Source organism: Chiloscyllium punctatum, chromosome 22 (genome assembly GCF_047496795.1).
Source record: "Chiloscyllium punctatum isolate Juve2018m chromosome 22, sChiPun1.3, whole genome shotgun sequence".
NCBI lineage: Eukaryota > Metazoa > Chordata > Chondrichthyes > Orectolobiformes > Hemiscylliidae > Chiloscyllium > Chiloscyllium punctatum.
In genome coordinates, this window is record NC_092760.1 from 26,015,205 (window position 1) to 26,036,802 (window position 21,598).

Genomic DNA, 21,598 nt, shown 5'->3' on the forward strand with positions numbered 1-21,598 from the left:
GAAGATGGTGGACATTATAGGCGAATAGTTAGAGAGGAGGCAGAGGTTAAAGGTGAGATATTATGGGGAGGGAGGGGTCAAAGGGGAGGTGGGTTAGAGTCATAGAGATGTACAGCATGGAAACAGACCCTTCGGTCCAACCCGTCCATGCCGACCAGGTATCCCAACCCAATCTAGTCCCACATGCCAGCACCTGGCCCATATCCCTCCAAACACCTCTTAAATTTTGCAATTGTACCAGCCTCCACCTCCTCCTCTGGCAGCTCATTCCATACACATACCACCCTCTGCATGAAAATGTTGCCCCTTAGGTCTATTTTATATCTTTCCATTCTCACCCTAAATCTATGCCCACTTTCAAGGAGCTATGAACCTGCACTCCAAGATCTCTTTGTTCAGCAACACTCCCTAGGACCTTAATGTTAAGTGTATAAGTCCTGTTAAGATTTGCTTTCCCAAAATGCAGCACCTCGCATTTACCTGAATTAAACCCCATCTGCCACTTCTCAGCCCATTGGCCCATCTGGTCCAGATCCTGTTGTAATCTGAGGTAACCCTCTTCGCTGTCCACAACACCTTCAATTTTAGAGTCATCTGCAAACTTACTAACTGTACCTCTTATGCTCGCATCCAAGTCATTTATGTAAATTACAAAAGGTAGAGAGCCCAGCACCGATCCTTGTGGCACTCCACTGGTCAGAGGCCTCCAGTCTGAAAAACGACCCTCCATCACCACCCTCTGTGTTCTACCTTTGAGCCAGTTCTGTATCCAAATGGCTCATTCTCCCTGTATTCCATGAGGTCTAACCTTGCTAATCAGTCTCCCATGGGGAACCTTGTCGAACGCCTTACTGAAGTCCATATAGATCACATCTACTGCTCTGCCCTCATCAATCCTCTTTGTTACTTCTTCAAAAAACTCAATCAAGTTTGTGAGACATGATTTCCCATGCACAAGGCCATGTTGACTATCCCTAATCAGTCCTTGCCTTTCCAAATACATGTACATCCTGTCCCTCAGGATTCCCTCCAACAACTTGCCCATCACCAAGGTCAGGCTCACCGGTCGATAGTTCCCTGACTTGTCCTTACCACCCTTCTTAAACGGTGGCACCACGTTTGCCAACCTCCAGTCTTCCTGCACCTCGCCTGTGACTATCGATGATACAAATATCTCAGCAAGAGGCCCAGCAATCACTTCTCTAGCTTCCCACAGAGTTCTTGGGTACACCTGATCAGGTCCCGGGGATTTATCCACCTTTACCCATTTCGAGACATTCGGCACTTCCTCCTCTGTAATCTGGACATTTTGCAAAATGTCACCATCTATTTCCCTACAGTCTACATCTTCCATATCCTTTTCCACAGTTATGTACTGATAAAAAAAATATTCATTTAGTATCTCCCCCATTTTCTGCAGCTCCACGCAAAGGCCACCTTGCTGATCTTTGAGGGGTCCTATTCTCTCCCTAGTTACCCTTTTGTCCTTAAAATATTTGTAAACACCCTTTGGATTCTCCTTAATTCTATTTGCCAAAGCTATCTCAGGTCCCCTTTTTGCTCTCCTGATTTCCCTCTTAAGTGTACTCCTGCTTCCTTTATACTCTTCTAAGGATTCACTCGATCTATCCTGTCTAGGGAAGACCTTTTAGAAGTGAAATAAGGAGAAACGTCTTTGGCCAGTGAGTGGTGAATCTATGGAATCCACTGCCACAGAAGGCTGTGGAGGTCAGGTCATTGAAGACAGAGGTAGATCGTTTCTTGAGTATCAAAGGGATCAAGGATTACAGGGAGAAAGTGGAAGATTGGGGTTGAGAAACTTATCAGCCATGATTGAATGGCAGACAGACTTAATGGGCTGAATGACCTAATTTCTGCTCCTATGTCTTATGGTCTGATAAAACCACACCTGCAGCCTTGTGTGTAATACTTCAGTGAAAGACCACCACAGCAAATTCAAAGAAAAGAACAAATTATAATCCATCAAGCCAGGTTTCTTTCTAGGGTCTGCTCTTTCCCATATTAACATCAGCTGAGATCACAGCACCATTCTAAAGAAAGCTCCAGAGATAACTCTGGCTACTCATTTAGAAGGCTAAAAGGCCAGTTTTGATATGCAGATCAAAAGTGCCCTCAATCCTCCATGGCAACCAGTAAATAAACACTCGCCGTCCTTTCTCAGGATATACCTTTCACTATGCTTTCCCCTGATCCTTCATATCTTAATCCATGTTGGATCATATATCCACTTTTCTGAACTAACTACAAGAGTCTTGTTGAGTCAACCTTATGAAGTCTATTGGATTATAGCAACTATTTATAAGACCCATCAATACTACATAGCTCACTATAGAGACTGTTAGGAGCACAGTAACCCCAGGTCTATATTCTACACACTCCTTCTTTACACTAACCAAGTCATTTTGGCATGATTACAGTGGTAATGCTGACTCCACTCCATCAATTATTAACTCTATCAGATACATATACAATATCCACCACTCCCCAAGTTCCTCAATTATTATAAAGTTCTACTTTTGTTTATACCTTTTACATTTACTCCATCTTTGTTAAAAATGTTAACTTTACAAATTTAGATTATCTGGAGGTTTTTCTGTTCTCTCCAAATGTGTTCCCTTCAGAATAGGAATAGTAACTATCTGTTAGGTAGAAGGGAGTTGATTTGAAACCAAAACAGAAGTTGCAGGAAAAGCTCAGCAGTCTGTGAAGAAAAATCAAAGACTGCATTCTGGGTCCAGTGACCCTTCTTCAAAACTACCTCGGGTAGTTGGTTTGGCCGTCTTCCGGAAGATCTGAGGTCTATAGTTCTCTCGCCAACTGAAGAAGGTATTTCTTTTGGAGAGGACATCAGTGTTAGACATCCATTCTTTATTGCTGTCAATGTAGTAGATGCTACAGCAACTGACAGTTTTCTTTGTAGTCTCTGGCATCTTGTTTGTCTTAGTCGCATCTTGCACTGAGTTATGTGCTGTCAGTGGAATTTCTGTCACATTCAGACATTACTTTGGGTTGAAATAGATAAACTTGTTACTTCCACTTCTTAAATATTTTGGACATTCTCTTTTTGAAATGTGAGGGGTCAGAGGCACAGCTAAGGTTAAAAGCGATGGGTTGGAGGGGAGACTGGGCAAGGGGACAGAGAGGAGGCATTGCGGCAAGCTGTCATGACACTGTTGTTTGCGTTCAGGGCCGAGAGCGTTATGTGAAAGCTCTGGAAGAGCTGAATAAATACAACCCCAAATACATGGAGGACATGGAACAAGTGTTTGATACCTGCCAGGACTTTGAGAGGAAGCGACTCCGATTCTTCAAGGACATCCTGTTGGACTTCCACAAGCACCTCGATCTCTCCAACTGTGACAGGTGAGAGGGTTGAGCATCAGGGCCTTGGACAAGCAGAAGATTCCACAAGGACTGCTCATAGACTGCACATTGTGCTCATGTCATTGGATAACCAACTAGACAGTGGGTGGTCCAATGGCAGTGCCAGGAAAGGGACACCAGTTACGTTTGGCGATGACGACGAGACGTCAAGGAGCTGTCATCATTCCTGGAGGGTGTCCTAGTATGCTTGGGCCCAAGGGAAGGGTGTCCCAGTGTATGTTTGTCAGTGCACCATTAGGATGGCGCTGAGATGGTTACAGATCAGGCCCGACCTCTCAAAACATTTCTCAGCAGGTAGCCCACACAGTAATTTTGCTATTTGTTTCAGGTAAGTCTATAATGGATATTCCCAGAGTGAATTAGTTGAACGGACAGCCAAGTTTTAAGCAAACAGAATTTATTTACAAAATTAAGGAATGAAACACAACGAACAGAAAATAGAGTACCGGATAATTTATTCAAAAACCCGACAGACTATTCCGACTTAATGATGCTGTTCTGAAAATACTTGTAACAATCCCCATAAACAGACCCCTCAGCACAAGGAGTAAAAATGATACAAAAAGCTTCCAGGCCTGAAGCTAGAGAGAGAGAGAAAGTACCCAGCTGGACTTAGTCCAACAGCCTTTCTTCACACACACTGCTGCTGAACTGAGTCAAAAACATGAAACAAAATGAAGGCGAGCTACACAGCTAGCATAACACTCCCCTTTGATTATAACTTTTTTTAAGACAAGAACGCCTTAGGCCGGAGGCATTAGGAGTAAATAAAAAGGGCCCCATTAAATCTTTCAAACCCAGCCTTGTTGGAGCCTGGCCAATTACCCCCTCTCTTGGGGGGGGGGGGGGGAACTCAAGGGCATAGTAACCTTACAAAAAGACCAACATTGTGACAAGCTCTGATACTCTGTACATACAGATAATCTTCCCGTGTGACCCACTGGGTTCCTGATTGCCTCAGTTTGAATTCTGACATGGAGGCTTTTGATGGTGCCATGTTCCTCTTCCCATCTGTGCTCTGAAACTGCTTGTTCACACTGTCACTGGGGCCAATGGAGCTGACCTGACATGTGGCTTTTCTCATCCAGGTGGGTTGGGATTTTCATTCTCTCGCGGTTTGTTTTTCCAGTTTCCACACCATTTATCGAGACCTGTACCAGAGCATCGCAGCAGCCAATGAGCAGGAAGATTTACGCTGGTGGCAGAACACGCACGGGCCTGGAATGGATATGAGCTGGCCACAGTTTGAGGTGAGTGTCTGACTGATGCAGCTGTGGTTGCAGGGCTCTGGGAAGAAAGTGGCACCGTGAGATTAGTTTGGGATTGATACAGGGCTATGGGGAAAATGTGGCCATTGGGGTTACTTTGGGATTTACGTCGGACCATGGGAGTTGGTGGGGGCAGGGGGATTAGTTTAGGATTAATTTAGGACATTGGCAAAAGAGGGGCCATTGAGGTTTTGTTCAGGATTGATGTATTACAATTAGGAAGCAGAACAGTGGAATGAGTTCAGGATCAGACAAGGCCTTGGGGACAGTGGGCCAGTAGGGGATTAGTTTGCAATCAACACAGCTATTGAGAAGCAGCACAGTGGGACTATTTTGTAAATATGCCATTTGCTGTATGTTAACTGTGTATCCCTTTTACGAAGGTAACTGAGTCATAGAGTAATACAGCATGGAAACAGGCCCTTTCGCCTAAACTGACCATGCCCACTCAGCTAGATCCAACTGCACGCATTTGGTCCATACCCCTGTAAACCCTTCCTATCCACGTATCTATCCAAATGTTTTTTTAACTGTTGCTATTGTACCTGCCTCAACCACTTTCTCTGGCAGCCCGTTCCATATACACACCACTCTCTTCATGAAGAATCTCCCCCTCAGGTCCTTCTTAAATTTTTCTTCTCTCACCTTAAACCTATGCCCTCTAAACCTATCCCCATCCCTGGGAAAAAGACTACATGTATTCATCCTATCAATGCCCCTCATGATTTTATACACCTCTATAAGGTCGCCCCTCATTCTCCAACGTCCCAAGGAATAAAGTCCTATCCTGGCCAACCTCAGCCTGTAACTCAGGGCCTACTAGTCCTGGCAACATGCTCGTAAATCTTCTTTTCACTCTTTCCAGTTTACCTCGGATTAGAACGGGATCTGGACCAGATGGGCCAATGGGCCAAGGAGTGGCAGATGGAGTTTAATTCAGATAAATGCGAGGTGCTGCACTTTGGGAAAGCAAATCTTAGCAGGACCTAAACACTTAATGGTAAGGTAGGAAGTGTTGCTGAACAAAGAGACCTTGGAGTGCAGGTTCATAGCTCCTTGAAAGTGGAGTCACAGGTAGATAGGATAGTGAAGAAAGCATTTGGTATGCTTTCCTTTATTGGTCAGAGTATTGACTATAGGATTTGGGAGGTCATGGGTTCGGCCACTTTTGGAATATTGCATGCAATTCTGGTGTCTTTCCTATTGGAAAGATGTTGTGAAACTTGAAAGGGTTCAGAAAAGATTTACAAGGACATTGCCAGGGTTGGAGGATTTGAGCTAGAGGGAGAGGTAGAATATGCTTGGGCTATTTTCCCTGGAATGTCGGAGGCTGAGGGGTGACCTTATAGAGTTTTATAAAATCGTGAGAGGCATGGATAGGATAAATGGACAAAGTCTTTTCCCTGGGGTCGGGGAGTCCAGAACTAGAGGGCGTAGATTTAGGGTGAGAGGGGAAAGATACAAAAGACACCTAAGGGGCAACTTTTTCACGCAGGGGGTGGTACATGTGTGGAATGAGCTGCCAGAGGATGTGGTGGAGGCTGGTACAATTGCAACATTTAAAAGGCATTTGGATGGGTGTATGGATAGGAAGGGTTTAGAGGGATATGGGCCAAGTGCTGGCAGGTGGGACTAGATAAGGTCAGGATATCTGGTCGGCGTGGATGAGTTGGACCAAAGGGTCTATTTCCGAGCTGTACATCTCTATGACTCTAGTTATTTGTGAGATTCAATTTTTGAACTTAAACTAGTGCCATTTAGTTTTTTGCATATCTGAAGGGGTTTGATGATTAACTTGTACATATTTCTGTACCCATGATTATGACTTTTAAAAATACAATATGTGGGAAAGATCTCCAGGAGATAATAAGCTTTTGATAACACTGGGAAAGTTTGTTAACAAACAAAGTAAACAATGCAGTATATTAAGCTTTCAGAAAGAAGATTCTGGAATTGTCCTCCTGGGTTGGAATACAGCTTGGAAAACAGTACTTGTAGCTTCAGTTTGGGTGGTTCTCTAGATGTTTTAGCTGAAATTAGATGTGCAAAGCAGTTGCTCCTGAGAAAGCTTTGTCAAAGGGTCAGTTAGACTTGAAACGTCAGCTCTTTTCTCTCCTTACAGATGCTGCCAGAGTTGCTGAGATTGTCCAGCATTTTCTCCTCTGACTTCTACCTTTGAGTCAGCTCTGTATCCAGGTGGTTAGTTTTCCCTGTATTCCATGTCTCCTTGTTGAACACCTTACTGAAGTCCATATTGAGCATGTCCACCGCTCTGCTGTCATCAACCCTCATTGTTATTTTTTTCAAAAAAATCAATCAAGTTTGTGAGACATGATTTCCCACACACAAAGCCATGCTGACGATCCCTAATCGGCCCTTGCCTTTCCAAATACATGTCCATCCTGTCCCTCAGGATTCCCTCCAACAACTTGCCCACCACTGACGTCAGGCTCACCGGTCTATAGTTCCCTGGCTTATCCTTACCAGCTTTCTGAAATATTGGCACCACATTAGCCAACCTCCAGCCTTTCAGCACTTCATCTGTGACTATCGATGATACAAATTTCTCAGCAAGAGGCCGAGCAATCACTTCCCTCACTTCCCACAGAGTTCCAGGGTACACCTGATCTGGTCCTGGGGATTTATCCACTTTTATGCATTTCAAAGACATCCAGCACCACCACCTCTGTAATATGGACATTTTTCAAGTTGTCACCATCTGTATAAGACCATAAGACATAGGAGTGGAAGCAAGGCCATTAGGCCCATCGAGTCCACTCTGCTATTCAATCATGGCTGATGGGCGTTTCAATTCCAATTACCGACACTCTCCCCACAGCCCTCAATTCATTGCAAGATCAAGAATTTATCAATCTCTGCCTTGAAGACACCCAGTGTCCAGGCCTCCACTGTGCTCCATGGCAATGAATTCTACAGGCCCACCACTCTCTGGCTTAAGAAATGTTTCATCATTTCCGTTCTAAATTGACCCCCTCTAATTCTAAGGCTGTGCCCACGGGTCCTAGTCTCCCCACCTCCTGGAAACAACTTCCCAGCGTCCACCCTTCCATGTCCTTCTCCACAGAAAACACTGATACAAAATACTCATTTAGTATCTCCCCCATCTCCTGTGGCTCCACACATTGGCTGCGATGATCTTTGAAGGGCCCTATTCCACCCTAGTTACTGTTTTGTCCTTAATATATTTGTAAAAACCTTTTGGATTCTCCTTAACCCTATTTGCTAAAGCTATCTCATGTCCCCTTTTTGCCCTCCTGATTTCCATATACTCCTACTGCCTTTATACTCTTCTCAGGATTCACTCGATCTCTCCTGTCTATACCTGACATATGCTTCCTCCTTTTATTGACCAAAACCTCAATTTCTCTCGTCATCCAGCATTCCCTGTACCTACCAGCCTTTCCTTTCACCCTAACAAGAATATATGTCTCTGGACTCCTGTTATCTCATTTCTGAAGGCTTCCCATTTTCCAGCTGTCCCTTTACCTGCGAACATCTACCCACAGTCAGCTTTTGAAAGTTCTTGCCTTATACCATCAAAATTAGCCTTCCTTCAATACAGAATTTCAACTTTTAGATCCTTTTCCATCACTATTTTAAAACTAATAGAATTATGGTCGCTGGCCCCAAAATGCTCTCCCACTGAGACCTCAGTCACCTGCCCTGCCTTATTTCCCAAGAGTAGGTCAAGTTTTGCACCTTCTGTAGTAGGTACATCCACATACTGAATCTGAAAGTTTTCTCGTACGCACTTAACAAATTCGTCTCCATCTAAACCCTTAACACTATGGCAGTCCCAGTCCATGTTTGGAAAGTTAAAATCCCTGACCATAACCATCTTATTATTCTTATGGATAGCTGAGATCTCCTTACAAATTTGTTTCTCAATTTCTCTCCAACTATTCGGGGGTCTGTAATACAATCCCAATAAGGTGATCAGTCTTTTCTTATTTCTCAGTTCCACCCAAATAACTTCCCTGGATGTATTTCCGGGAATATCCTCACTCAGTACAGCTGTAGTGCTATCCCTTATGAAAAACGCCACTCACCCCCCCACCCACCACCTCTCTTGCCTCCCTTTCTGTCCTTAGCATTTGTATCCTGGAACATTAAGCTGCCAGTCCTGTCCATCCCTGAGCCGTGTATCTGTAATTGCTTTGATATCCCAGTCCCATGTTCCTAACCGTCTGCCTTTCCTGTTAGGCCTCTTGCATTGAAATAAATGCAGTTTAATTTACCAGTCCCATCTTGTTCTCTGCTTTGTTCCTGCCTTCCCTGACTGTTTGACTCGTTTTTCCCATCTGTACCAGTCTCGGATTGATCTCTCTCCACACTATCTCTCTGAGATCCCCCCCCCCCCCCCCCCCCCCCCCCCTGCCAGGTGCATTGGTCAGGCGGAAATATAAGATAGTAGGGTAGGGGAATGGGTCTGGGTAGGTTACTCTACAGACTGTCAGTGTGAACTTGTTGGGCTGAAAGGCCTGTCTCTATTCTGTAGGTATTCTATTCTATTCTACCCTCATTCGCTCATAGCACAGGAGTAATCCAGATATTACTACTCTCTAGGACCTCCTTTTTAAATTCCTGCCTAACTTTCTATATTCTCCCTTCAGAATCTCATCCTTTTCTCTCCCTATATCATTGATACCAATGTGTACAATGATCTCCTGCTGGTCCCTCTCCTGTTTGAGAACATTCTGCACCCTCTCTGAGAAATGCTTGATTCTGGCACCAGAAAAGCAACACACCATTCTGCTTTTTCGCTGCTGGCCACAGAAACGTCTGTCTGTGCCTTGGACTAGAGAGTCCCCTAACATAATCGATCGCTTGGAACCCGACATACCCTTCATTGCATTACGGCTAATCCCTATACCAGAAACTTGGCTGTTCATGCTACATTCCCCAAGAGTCCATCACCCCCTATTTTTTCCAAAACAGCATACTTACTTGAAATGGGGGTAGCCACAGAAGAATCCTGCACTATCTGTGTACCCCTCCTAGCTTTCCTGGAGTTAACCCATCTATCTGACTGTATCTGAGACTTCTTCCCCCCCGCTTCCTGTAAATGCCATCTATCACCCCCTAGCTCTTGTAAATTCCCCATTGCCTCTAACTCCAACCTATCCTTATGATCTGATAGGATTCACAACCACAGCACTTGCCACAGACATAATCCTCAGTAATGTGCAAACTCTCCCATCTGACAAGAAGAGCAGATTACTAAAGGCCATCTTTGCTCCTTCATAATCTACAGACCCAGGAAATAGCACCATCTTATTGGTCTTAAAAAAAACACACCACTGCAGGCTAACTTAATACTTATGGCTAATATTTTTAAAATTTAATCAAGAGATGTTTCTCAAAAAAAGCATATGACCATGAGATAATAATGTATATCAATCTCTCACCTTTCATCGCTGTCACTGAGTCCCACTTGTAAATAGCTCAGCCCCCAGCACTGCATTCCACCAATTAGACTGCTAACTTGCAGATACCTGTTTATCTGTCCTCTCTTCCAGTCTGTTATCCAATCTATTCCTAACCACATTATCTCCCACTCCGCAAGCCTGTGTACTAACCTTTTGCTCCAATCCTGGACCAGCACACCAAATTTAACTTAGTCTAGTTAAGGACCAGTAATCTTAGTTTTTACAATGTGCACAAGGTGAGATCTCTATGATTTTCTAAGGGAGTAAAACCAGAAGATCCCATATTTTTAAAGTAACTACAACAAGCTGTACAGTACAATGTTAGAATAGTATTACAATCGATGATGTTTATCCAATTTTTTTTCTGAAATCCAGAATGTTCATAGTAAATATGGGTTATGACTGTGATCATACAGCCCAAGTACGAAGCAGAGAGCAGATAGGATCCAGACTGATCCCAAAAGTTTCTCAGCAATTCCTCCCAGGCATTCATAAATCTCACAAAGGATTATAGTTCCGAAGAAGAATGTGAGGACTGCAGATGCCGGAGAGTCTGAGTCGAAAGAGGGTGATGCTCGAAAAGCACAGCAGGTCAGGCAGCATCCGAGGGGCAGGAGAATCAAACTTTTGGGCACAAGCCCTTCATCAGGAATGTGGTGGGGGAAGGGGGATGAGAGATGAATAGGAATGGTGACAGTGGGGCTGGGAGAAAGGTAGGTGGGAAGGAGATAAGTGGATGCAGGTAGGGTGCAATTGTGATAGGTCAGTGGGAAGTGTGGAGCAGATAGGTGGGTGGGAAGGAAGATGGACAGAACAGGAGGGCAATGCCGAGTTGGAGGGTTGGGTCTGGGATGAAGTGGGGTCAGGGGAGATTAGGAAACTAGTGAAGTTGATGGTAATGCCGTGTGGTTGAAGGGTCCCAAGGCAGAAAATGAGGCATTCTTCCTCCAGTTGGTGGGTGGATTTGACGGTGGAGGAGGCCCAGGACTTGTATGTCCTTGGGGGAGTGGGAGGGGGAGTTGAAATGGTTGGTCACAGGACGGTGGGGTTGTTTGGTGCATGTGTCCCAGAGATGTTCCCTGAAATTGTCCGCGAGTTGGTGTCATGTCTCCCAATGTAGAGGAGACCATATTGAGTGCAACAGACACAGTAGAAAAGATGGGTGGATGTACAGGAAAATCACTTTTGCCAACTGACTTTACTTGGTCATGGAGGAGAAAGTGAGGACTGCAGATGCTGGAGATCACAGCTGAACATGTGTTGCTGGAAAAGCGCAGCAGGTCAGGCAGCATTCAAGGAGCAGGAGAATTGACGTTTCAGGCATGAGCCCTTCTTCAGGAATGAGGAAAGTGTGTCCAGCAGGCTAAGATAAAAGGTAGGGAGGAGGGACTTGGGGGAGGGGCGTTGGGAATATGATAGGTGGAGGGAGGTAAAGCTGAGGGTAATAGGCCGGAGTTGGGGTGGGGGTGGATAGGTCAGGAAGAAGATTACAGGTTAGGAAGGTGGTGCTGAGTTCAAGAGTTGGGACTGAGACAAGGTGGGGGGAGGGGAAATGAGGAAACTGGAGAAATCTGAGTTCATCCCTTGTGGTTGGAGAGTTCCTAGGCGGAAGATGAGGCGCTCTTCCTCCAGCTGTCGTGTTGCTATGGTCTGGTGATGGAGGAGTCCAAGGACCTGCATATCCTTGGTGGAGTGGGCTACACTGGCCCCACCCCCCCACCTTTTCCTCGGCTACATCGATGACTGTATCGGCGCTGCCTCGTGCTCCCACGAGGAGGTTGAACAGTTCATCCACATTACCAACACCTTCCACGCCGACCTCAAATTTACCTGGACCGTCTCAGACTCCTCCCTCCCCTTCCTAGACCTCTCCATTTCTATCTCGGGCGACCAAATCAACACGGACATTTACTATCAACCAACCGACTCCCACAGCTACCTAGACTACACCTCCTCCCACCCTGCCCCCTGTAAAAACGCCATCCCATATTCCCAATTCCTTCGTCTCCACCGCATCTGCTCCCAGGAGGACCAGTTCCAATATCGTACCACCCAGATGGCCGCCTCCTTCAAGGACCGCAATTTCCCCTCAGACGTGATCGATGATGCTCTCCACCGCATCTCCTCCAATTTCCGCCCTTGAGCCCCACCCCTCCAATCGCTACCAGGACAGAACCCCACTGATCCTCACCTACCACCCCACCAACCTCCATATACATTGTATCATCCGTTGTCATTTCCGCCACCTCCAAACGGACCCCGCCACCAGGGATACATTTCCCTCCCCTCCTCTATCAGTGTTCCGAAAAGACCACTACCTCCGTGACTCCCTCGTCAGGTCCCCCCCCCACCAACCCAACCTCCACTCCCGGCACCTTCCCCTGCAACCGCAAGAAATGCGAAACGTGCACCCACACCTCCCCCCTCACTTCCCTCCAAGGCCCCAAGGGATCCTTCCATATCCGTCACAAATTCATCTGCACCTCCACACACATCATTTACTGCATCAGCTGCACCCGATGTGACCTCCTCTATATTGGGGAGACAGGCCGCCTACTTGCGGAATGTTTCAGAGAACACCTCTGGGACACCTGGACCAACCAACCCAACCACCCCGTGGCTCAACACTTCAACTCCCCCTCCCACTCCATCAAGGACATGCAGGTCCTTGGACTCCTCCATCGCCAGACCATAGCAACACGACAGTTGGAGGAAGAGCGCCTCATCTTCTGCCTGGGAACCCTCCAACCACAAGGGATGAACTCAGATTACTCCAGTTTTCTCATTTCCCCTCCCCCCACCTTGTCTCAGTCAAATCCCTCGAACTCAGCACCGCCTTCCTAACCTGCAATCTTCTTCCCGACCTCTCCGCCCCCACCCCCACTCCTACCTATCACCCTCACCTTAACCTCCTTCCACCTATCTTATTTCCAACGCCCCTCCCCCAAGTCCCTCCTCCCTACCTTTTATCTTAGCCTGCTTGGCACACTTTCCTCATTCCTGAAGAAGGGCTCATGCCCGAAATGTCAATTCTCCTGTTCCTTGGATGCTGCCTGACCTGCTGCGCTTTTCCAGCAACACATTTTCAGCTTTACTTGGTCATGGACTGCCTCAGTGATTGCTGTGTCTTTGTTAATTGGCCTCCTTTCCTGACTGTACACTCCTCTAAGTCTAAAACTACTCTCCAGTACTTGTTCAGCTCTTCACCAATAGTGAGCTCCACTGAGCCAAGCCTTACCGTGGTTGTCACCAAAGCATTAGTTATGAACAGTTTAGTTATGAGTGGCTCAGTGGGTAGCACTGCTGCCTCACAGCACCAGGGTCCCAGGTTCGATTCCAGCCTCGGGCGACTGTCTGTGTGGAGTTTGTACATTCTCCCCGTGTCTGTGTGGGTTTCCTCCGGGTGCTCCGGTTTCCTCCCACAGTCACAAAGATGTGCAGGTCAGGTGAATTGGCCATGCTAAATTGCGCACAGTGTAAGGTGCATTAGTCAGAGGGAAATAGGTCTGGGTGGGTTACTGGTCGGTGTGGACTTGTGGACCTGTTTCCACAATGTAGGGAATCTGATCGAATCAAGCTGTGTTAAACAAATGCTGCTTCTGAGCACCTCAGCCCCTACTCTTTACACTGAGGTCTTAATGCACACAGTTGTCTTCAGATCCTATTCCAGCTTCCCCAACGTAGACCTCTCCCTAGGACCTCGGAGTTCTGGCTCTCATGCTTAACTGCCGACTGATTCCGAGAATTTCACCCCCTGACTTCTGACAGCACTGAACCATCAAATCTCTTTTGACTCCTTGCTGAGTCCTCTATGTAGAATCTGTGTACAAGAACCTGAGTGACCTTTTATTAACCTTGTCGTAAGCCCCTCCTCTGTTACTGAGCTGAATTGAATACTTCCAGACTTTTCTCTTGCCCAGTTCCCTTGTTGCTGAAGGAATTGATTTGAAGTCTCTGTGTGAGATGTTAGCATGAGGCACACTGCATCATGGGAGAATATTGGTGTCACTGTCGGTGTCTACCACCCTGCCAGCACTGGGAGCTGGAACTGATCTTCAGCAACACATGAGAGGCAATTTCTTGTGTTCCTGTTACTTGTATACTTGTCTAGTATGAGGCATCTTGTTCATTGGAAACAGCACGGCTTGCTCCCTGGACCTCCCTGTTGCCCTCTCCATTCTGTTAGCTCTCTCCAACTCTCCCCCTGCCAAACTTGTCAACGGTCCCTGAACTGTGACTCTTCACGGTTGCGTGTCTTTGCCATCAACAGGAGTGGGCTCCAGATGCAAGTCGGGCCATCCATCGTAAGGAGAAGAGTAGCCGGGGGGGAGAGGAAGTGACCCTCACCAGCATCATCCCGTCCGCTGAGACTGTGTTGCACTCTTCGCCAGGAGACAGGTACGGAGCTCTGAGTGTGAAACTCCCCCCAACACTACTCCCCATTCTCCCTCCCCCACCTCCCTTTAAAAAGCGACCACAGGCACTGTATTCTGTCAGCCCCTATCCCTGTCTTGGACCCACCCCGCTCCTCTCTTGCCATCTCCCTCTTCCCCACTCTCCCCTCACCCCATCATCTTCTCCACTGACCTACTCTGGCCACCACTCGCCCTTTCGGAGTGAGCGAAGGAAGAGAGAAAGGGGGGGGACACTGGGAGAGAGGGAGAGTGGACAGGGAATGGAGAGCTAGGGGAATGGGATGGGGGGGACAAAGAGGAAGAGATGGAGTAGAGAGTAAGAGTGGAGGGGGAGGGATAGAAAGAGAGAGAACATTGGAGAGGGAGAGCAAGGAGGGATGGAGACAGCGTGAGTGAGTGGGTGTGGCTGGAGAGAGAGGGGAATGGAAAGAGAGGGGGACAGAGCTATGGATGGGGGAGAGAGAGAAACAGAGAGAGGAGAACCAAGAGATAGAGAGGGATGGAGAGTGCAAGAAGATTGGGGAACAGAGATGGTATAGGATGCAGGGAGAGGGTTGGATACAGTGGGGGAAGAACAGACAGAAGGAGAGGGAAGAACAGAGGGTGAGAAAAGGAGGGAGAGTGTGTGGGTGATGGAGAGAGAGGGGAAATGGGGAGAGATATTGAGGAGGGAATCACGAGAGAGAGGAGGGGGACAGAGTGAGAGGGAAGAATGGAGGAAGAGCGAGGGAGAATGGAGAGACAGTGGGACAGAGAGATGGGGGAGAATGGGCAGAGAGAAAGAGAGGGACAGAGAGCAAAAGGGGGACAGTGAGAGAGAGAGAAGAATGAAGGATGAGCATAGAAAGAGGGGGAGGGACAGGGCGTTTGGGTTGCTGGAGAGAGAAGGGGGATGGAGAGTGGGAACTGAGAGAAAGATGGGCAGAGACAGAGAGATTGTTGGGGGAGGGACAAAGAGGCAGACAGATGAGAGACAAACCCATTCTCTCCTCTTCCCCCCCCCCACCCCACCCCCACTCTCCCTGTCTTCTCTCTTTCTTTCTCTTTCTCACACTCTCTCCCTCCCCGATCTCCCCTCTCTCTCTCTCCCTCTCGTCCCTGTCTCCTCCCCAATCTCTCTCTCTCTCTCTCTCTCTCTCTCTCTCTCTCTCTCTCTCTCTCTCTCTCTCTCTCTCTCTCTCTCTCTCTCTCTCTCTCTCTCTCTCTCTCTTTCTCTCGCTTCCACCCCATCTCCTCTCTCTCTGTCTCCTCTTCCTCCTCCTCCTCCTCCTCCTCCTCCTCCTCCTCCTCCTCTCTTCCCCATCTCCTCCCTCTCTCTTCCACCTCTCCTCCCCCTCCTCCCTTTCTCTCCCCCTCTCCTCCCTCTCTCTCCCCCGCCTGCTCTCTCTCCCCTGCTCTCTCTCTTTCTCTCACCCCCCCCATCCCCCCCCGCCTCCTACTTCTGCCTCCCCGGCCTCCTCCCTTTGCCTCGCTGGCCTCCTACCTCTCACTCCCCTACCTGCTCCCTTTCTCTCCCTGCTCTCTCTCCAGTTCCTCTCCCACTCTCTCTCCCAGTCTACCCTAGTCTCTTCTCTCCCCATCTTCCTTCTATCCCCTGTTTCTCTCTCTGCTTCTACCGTATACAATATCTACACAATTAAGTATTATATACTCCCACTGATCTGTCTCTTGTCCTACAGTGGAGTTAAAGATTACTCATCCGATTGGTCAGATGACGACAGCCCGAGGAAGTATGTGTCGACTCTGTGCTCGGAGGATGAGGTGAAGGTACCTGTGGTCCGGGTTCGAGCACTGTATGATTACACAGGGCAGGAGGCTGATGAGCTAAGCTTCTTGGCAGGTATTCACACACTAACACGCATTGGTCTTGTTCCGCAATGCTGCATGGCAAGCTCTAGGTACTATGCATGTTTCCGTCATCTTCAATGCCTGGGGAACCTGCTGTCCCTCCCCCAGCATCATGGGTATCCAAACATCCAGACAGTAGAGTGTTCCAGTCATCCAACTCACAATGTCCAGATAGAGAGACTGGCTGGTCCATGCTGTGGTTAGTTTCCATATAGACAGCACGCTGCTCCTCTGTCCTCTTCACCCTCTGCACATACAACATTTTTGTGCTATTAGTGCACCAGACATCATGGCGATATATATGTTTCTCGTATATATTAATGATTTAGACTTAGTGTGAGAGGCATGTTTGGGAAATATGCAAACAATACAAAAATTAGCTGAGCTGTTGATAGTAAAGAGGGTGGCTCTCAGATACAGGATGTTATTGATAGTTTGGTTGGGTGGATGGAAAAGTGGCAAATGGGATTCTGTCAGAGAAATGTAAGATTATATGTTAACAAAGCATGGGAACATGGAATACCTGGAAGGTATTGGAGGTGGGTGGAGCTGTGAGAGACCGTGGAATCCTTCTCCATAGATCCCTGAAGGTGACGGGACATATGGTGAACGTAGAACAATACAGCGCAGAGCAGGCCCTTCGGCCCTTGATGTTGCGCCGACCCGTGAACTATTCTCAGTTCGTCCCCCTACACTATCCCAAAATCATCCATGTGCTTATCTAAGGATTATTGAAATCTCCCGAATGTGGCTGAGTTGACGACATTAGCAGGTAGTGTATTCCACGCCCTTACCACTCTCTGTGTAAAGAACCTGCCTCTGACATCTGTTTTAAATCTATCACCCCTCAATTTGTAATTATGCCCCCTCATACAAGCTGACGTCATCATCCTAGGAAAAAGTCTTTCTCTGTCTAGGAGAAAGTGAGGACTGCAGGTGCTGGAGACCGAGCTTAAAAATGTGTTGCTGGAAAAGCGCAGCAGGTCAGGCAGCATCAAACATTTGATGTTGCTCTTTCTCTGTCTACCCTATCTAATCCTCTCTTAGCTGCCTTCTCTCCAATGAGAAAAGACTCAAGTCTCTCAGCCTTTCCTCATAAGACTTTCCCTCCAGACCAGGCAACATTCTGGTAAATATCCTCTGCACCTTTTCCAATGCTTCCACATCCTTCCTGAAATATGTGGACCAGAACTGTACATAATATTCCAAGTGTGGCCGCACCAGCGTTTTGTATAGTTGCAGCATGATATTGCGGTTCTGGAACTTAATCCCTCTACCAATAAAACCTAACACACTGTATGCCTTCGTAACAGCACTATCCACCTGGGTGGCAACTTTCAGGGATCTATGTACATGGACTCCAAGATCCCTCAGCACATCCACACTACCAAGAATCTTTCCATCGACCCAGTACTCTGCCTTCCTGTTATTCTTCCCAAAGTGCATCACCTCACATTTAGCTGCATGGAACTCCATTTGCCACCTCTCAGCCCAATTCTGCAGTTTATCCAAGTCCCCCTGCAACCTGTAACATTCTTACAAACTGTCCACACTCCACTGACTTTAGTGTCCTGTGCAAATTTACTAATCCATTCACCTATGCCTGCATCTAAGTCATTTATAAAAATGTCAAACAGCAGTGGTCCCAAAACAGATCCTTGTGGCACACCACTGGTAACCGGATTCCAGGCTGAATATTTTCCATCAACCACCACTCGCTGCCTTTTTTCAGAAAGCCAGTTTCTAATCCAAACTGCTACATCACCCTCAATCCCATGCCTCTGCATTTTCTCTCGCAGCCTAGCATGTGGAACCTTATCAAAGGCTTTACTGAAGTCCATGTACACCACGTCAACTGCCCTACCCTCATCTACATGCTTGGTCACCTTCTCAAAAAACTCAATGAGGTTTGTGAGACACATCCTGCCCTTGATGAAACCGTATTGACTATCTGAAATCAAATTGTTTCTTGCTAGACGATCATAAATCTTATATCTTCTAATCCTTTCCAAAATCTTTCCTACAACAGAAGTAAGGCTCACTGGTCTATAATTACCTGGGTAACCTCTACTGCCCTTCTTGAACAAGGGCACAACATTTGCAATCCTCCAGTCCTCAGGTACTAAACCCATAGACAACAATGACTCAAATATCAAAGCCAGATGCTCTGCTATCTCCTCCCTAGCTTCCCAGAGAATCCTTGGATAAATCCCACCCGGCCCAGGGGACTTGTCATCTTTAACTTAGAGTCACAGAGATGTACAGCATGGAAACAGACCCTTCGGTCCAACCCATCCATGCCAATCAGATATCCCAACCCAATCTAGTCCCACCTGTCGTACCCGGCCCACATCCCTCCAAACCCTTCCTATTCATATACCCATCCAAATGCCTCTTAAATGTTGCAATTGTACCAGCCTCCACCACATCCTCTGGCAGCTCATTCCATACATGTACCACCCTCGGTGTGAAACAGTTGCCCCTTAGGTCTCTTTTATATCTTTCCCTTCACACCCTAAATCTATGCCCTCTGGACTCCCCGACCCCAGGGAAAAGACTTTGTCTATTTTTCATATCCGTGCCCCTCATAATTTTGTAAACCTCTATAAGGTCACCCCTCAGCATCCGACGCTCCAGGGAAAACAGACCCAGCCTGTTCAGCCTCTCCCTGTAGCTCAGATCCTCCAACCCTGGCAACATCCTTGTAAATCTTTTCTGAACCGTTTCAAGTTACACAACATCTTTCCGATAGGAAGGAGACCAAAATTGCACGCAATATTCCAACAGTGGCCTAACCAATGTCCTGTACAGCCACTACATGGCCTCCCAACTCCTGTACTCAATACTCTGACCAATAAAGGAAAGCCTTCTTCACTATCCTATCTACCTGCGACTCCACTTTCAAGGAGCTATGAACCTGCACTCCAAGTCTCTTTGTTCAGCAACACTCCCTAGGACCTTACCATTAAATGTTTAGGTCCCGCTAAGATTTGTTTTCCCAAAATGCAGCACCTCGCATTTATCTGAATTAAACTCCATCTGCCACTTCTCAGCCCATTGGCCCATCTGGTCCAGATCCTGTTGTAATCTGAGGTAACCCTCTTCGCTGTCCACTACACCTCCAATTTTCATGTCATCTGCAAACTTACTAACTGTACCTCTTTTGCTCACATCCAAATCATCTCCTCTACAATATTCTCCTTTACCTGAGTGAAAACAAATGAGAAATGTTCCTTTAGCACCTCTCTGATCTCCAAAGGATCCACACTTAACTTCCCATTTCTGTCTTTGACTGGCCCTAATCCTACCCCAATCATCCTTTTATTTCTCACATACCTATAGAAAGCTTTAGGGTTCTCCTTTATTCTATTTGCTAAAGGCTGCTTGTGTCCTCTCTTTGCTCTTCTTAACTCTCTCTTTAAATCATTCCGAGCTGATCTGTAAGTCTCCATCGCCTCATCCGAACCATCTTGCCTCATCAACACACAAGCCTCCTTCTTCTTCGTAACAAGAGATGCAATTTCTGTAGTAAACCATGGTTCCCTTACCATATCACTTCCTCCCTGCCTGACAGGGACATACCGATCAAGGACACGTAATATCTGTTCCTTAAACCAACTCCACATTTCAATTGTCTGCATCTCCTGCATTTTACTACCCCATTCTATGCATCCTAATGCTTGCCTGATCGCATTATAATTGCCCTTGCCCCATCAATAACTCCTGATCTGTGGCATGTACCGATCCCTTTCCATCGCTAAACTAAACGTAACTGAATTATGGTTGCTGTCTCCAAAGTGCTCACCTACAACAAAATCAAACACCTGGTCTAGTTCATTACCAAGCACCAGATCCAGTGTGGCCTCCCCTCTTGTCGGCCCTTTGACATACTGTGTCAGGAAACCTTCCTGTACACGTTGGACACAAACTGATCCATCCCACGTGCTAGAGTTATAGCATTTCCAATCAATGTTGGTGAAGCTAAAGTCCCCCATAATCACCACCCTGTTCCTTTCACTCCTACCCAGAATCATTTTGCTAATTCTCTCTTCCACCTCCCTGGAACTCTGCAGAGGCCTGTAAGAAGCGTGGCCCCTCCTCTCGTGTTTCTAACCTCAGCCCATACTACCTCAGTAGACGAGTCCTCATCAAAAGTTCTCTCAGCCACTGTTATAGGATCCTTGACTAACAAGGCCACGCCTCCCCCTCTTTTACCACCTTGCCTGTTTTTAATGAAAGATCTAAACCCTGGAACCTGCAACATCCATTCCCCACCCTGCTCTATCCATGTCTCCGAAATGGCCACAACATCGAAGTCCCAGCTACCTATCCATGCTGCAAGCTCACCAACCTTATTTCGGATACTTTTGGCGTTGAAGTAGACACACTTCAAACCACTTCACAGTCTGTCAGCACATTCTTGTGACCCTGAAATCCTATCCCTGTCCTTCCTACTCTCATCCTCCTGTGCACTGCAGCTACACCTCTGGTTCCCATCTCCCTGCTGAGCTAGTTTAAACCCACCCGAATAAAGAATGCATTTGGGCTACTTTCCTTCACTGGGCGAGGTATTAAATCCAAGGGCAGGAATGCGTTGCTGAAACGATACAAGGCACTGCTCAGACCAGAGCTGGAGGTGTGTCCAGGCCTGGTCCCCAGGTTCCAAGGAGGAGATAATTGGTCTGAGGAGAATACAGAGGAGATTTACAAGAACGTTGTCAGGGCTGGAAGTTGCAGCTCTGAGTAAAGGTTGGAGCAGCTGGAGTTCTCCTTCGAACAGAGAAGGCTGAGGGCTGACTTCATCGAGATGTACGAAACAGTGAGGGGTTTGGACAGAGTGGGCCGGGGGACCGTATTTCCCCCAGAGGAGAGGTCACTGACCTGAGGGCACTGGTTTAAAGTGAGCTGTTAAAAAGGGGACACAGAGAAAAGCTTCTTCCCTCTGAGGACAGTGTGGGTCTGGAAGTCACCGTCCAGTTTGATGGTTTAAGGGAAATCTCCAACACTTTTTAAAAAGACCTGCACGTAGGCTGCAAGGCTGTGAACCAGGAGCTGAGAAAGATTTAAATGTCTGATTGGATTCTTGCTGTGCTGTAATATTTCTGTGATTCCAGATTAATATATTGGCCTCCCTCATTTCTACTTGCACTGTGAATGTCAGTGCTCTTGGCTAATCCTGCATGTAGCTCTCACTGCATGTGCCCGGTTAACA

At 47.0% G+C, this 21,598-nt stretch overlaps 1 protein-coding gene and 1 long non-coding RNA gene across 11 annotated transcripts in view; one reads left to right on the forward strand and one right to left on the reverse strand.

Moving 5' to 3' along the window:
* The window catches only part of LOC140493468 (uncharacterized), a 724,813-nt gene that overhangs the window by 377,574 nt on the left and 325,641 nt on the right, over positions 1 to 21,598 (reverse strand). The window lies entirely within an intron of this gene.
* pacsin3 (protein kinase C and casein kinase substrate in neurons 3) overlaps positions 1 to 21,598 on the forward strand; it is a 328,824-nt gene that overhangs the window by 293,046 nt on the left and 14,180 nt on the right. For 8 of the 10 annotated variants that reach the window (XM_072591915.1, XM_072591913.1, XM_072591910.1 and 5 more), the window contains 4 exons: positions 3,209 to 3,384; positions 4,535 to 4,655; positions 14,394 to 14,521; positions 16,218 to 16,378. In XM_072591915.1, coding sequence (XP_072448016.1) covers positions 3,209 to 3,384; positions 4,535 to 4,655; positions 14,394 to 14,521; positions 16,218 to 16,378 — 586 coding nt within the window. The remainder of the gene's footprint in view (positions 1 to 3,208; positions 3,385 to 4,534; positions 4,656 to 14,393; positions 14,522 to 16,217; positions 16,379 to 21,598) is intronic. The other 2 variants (XM_072591920.1, XM_072591919.1) reach the window with 2 other exon arrangements.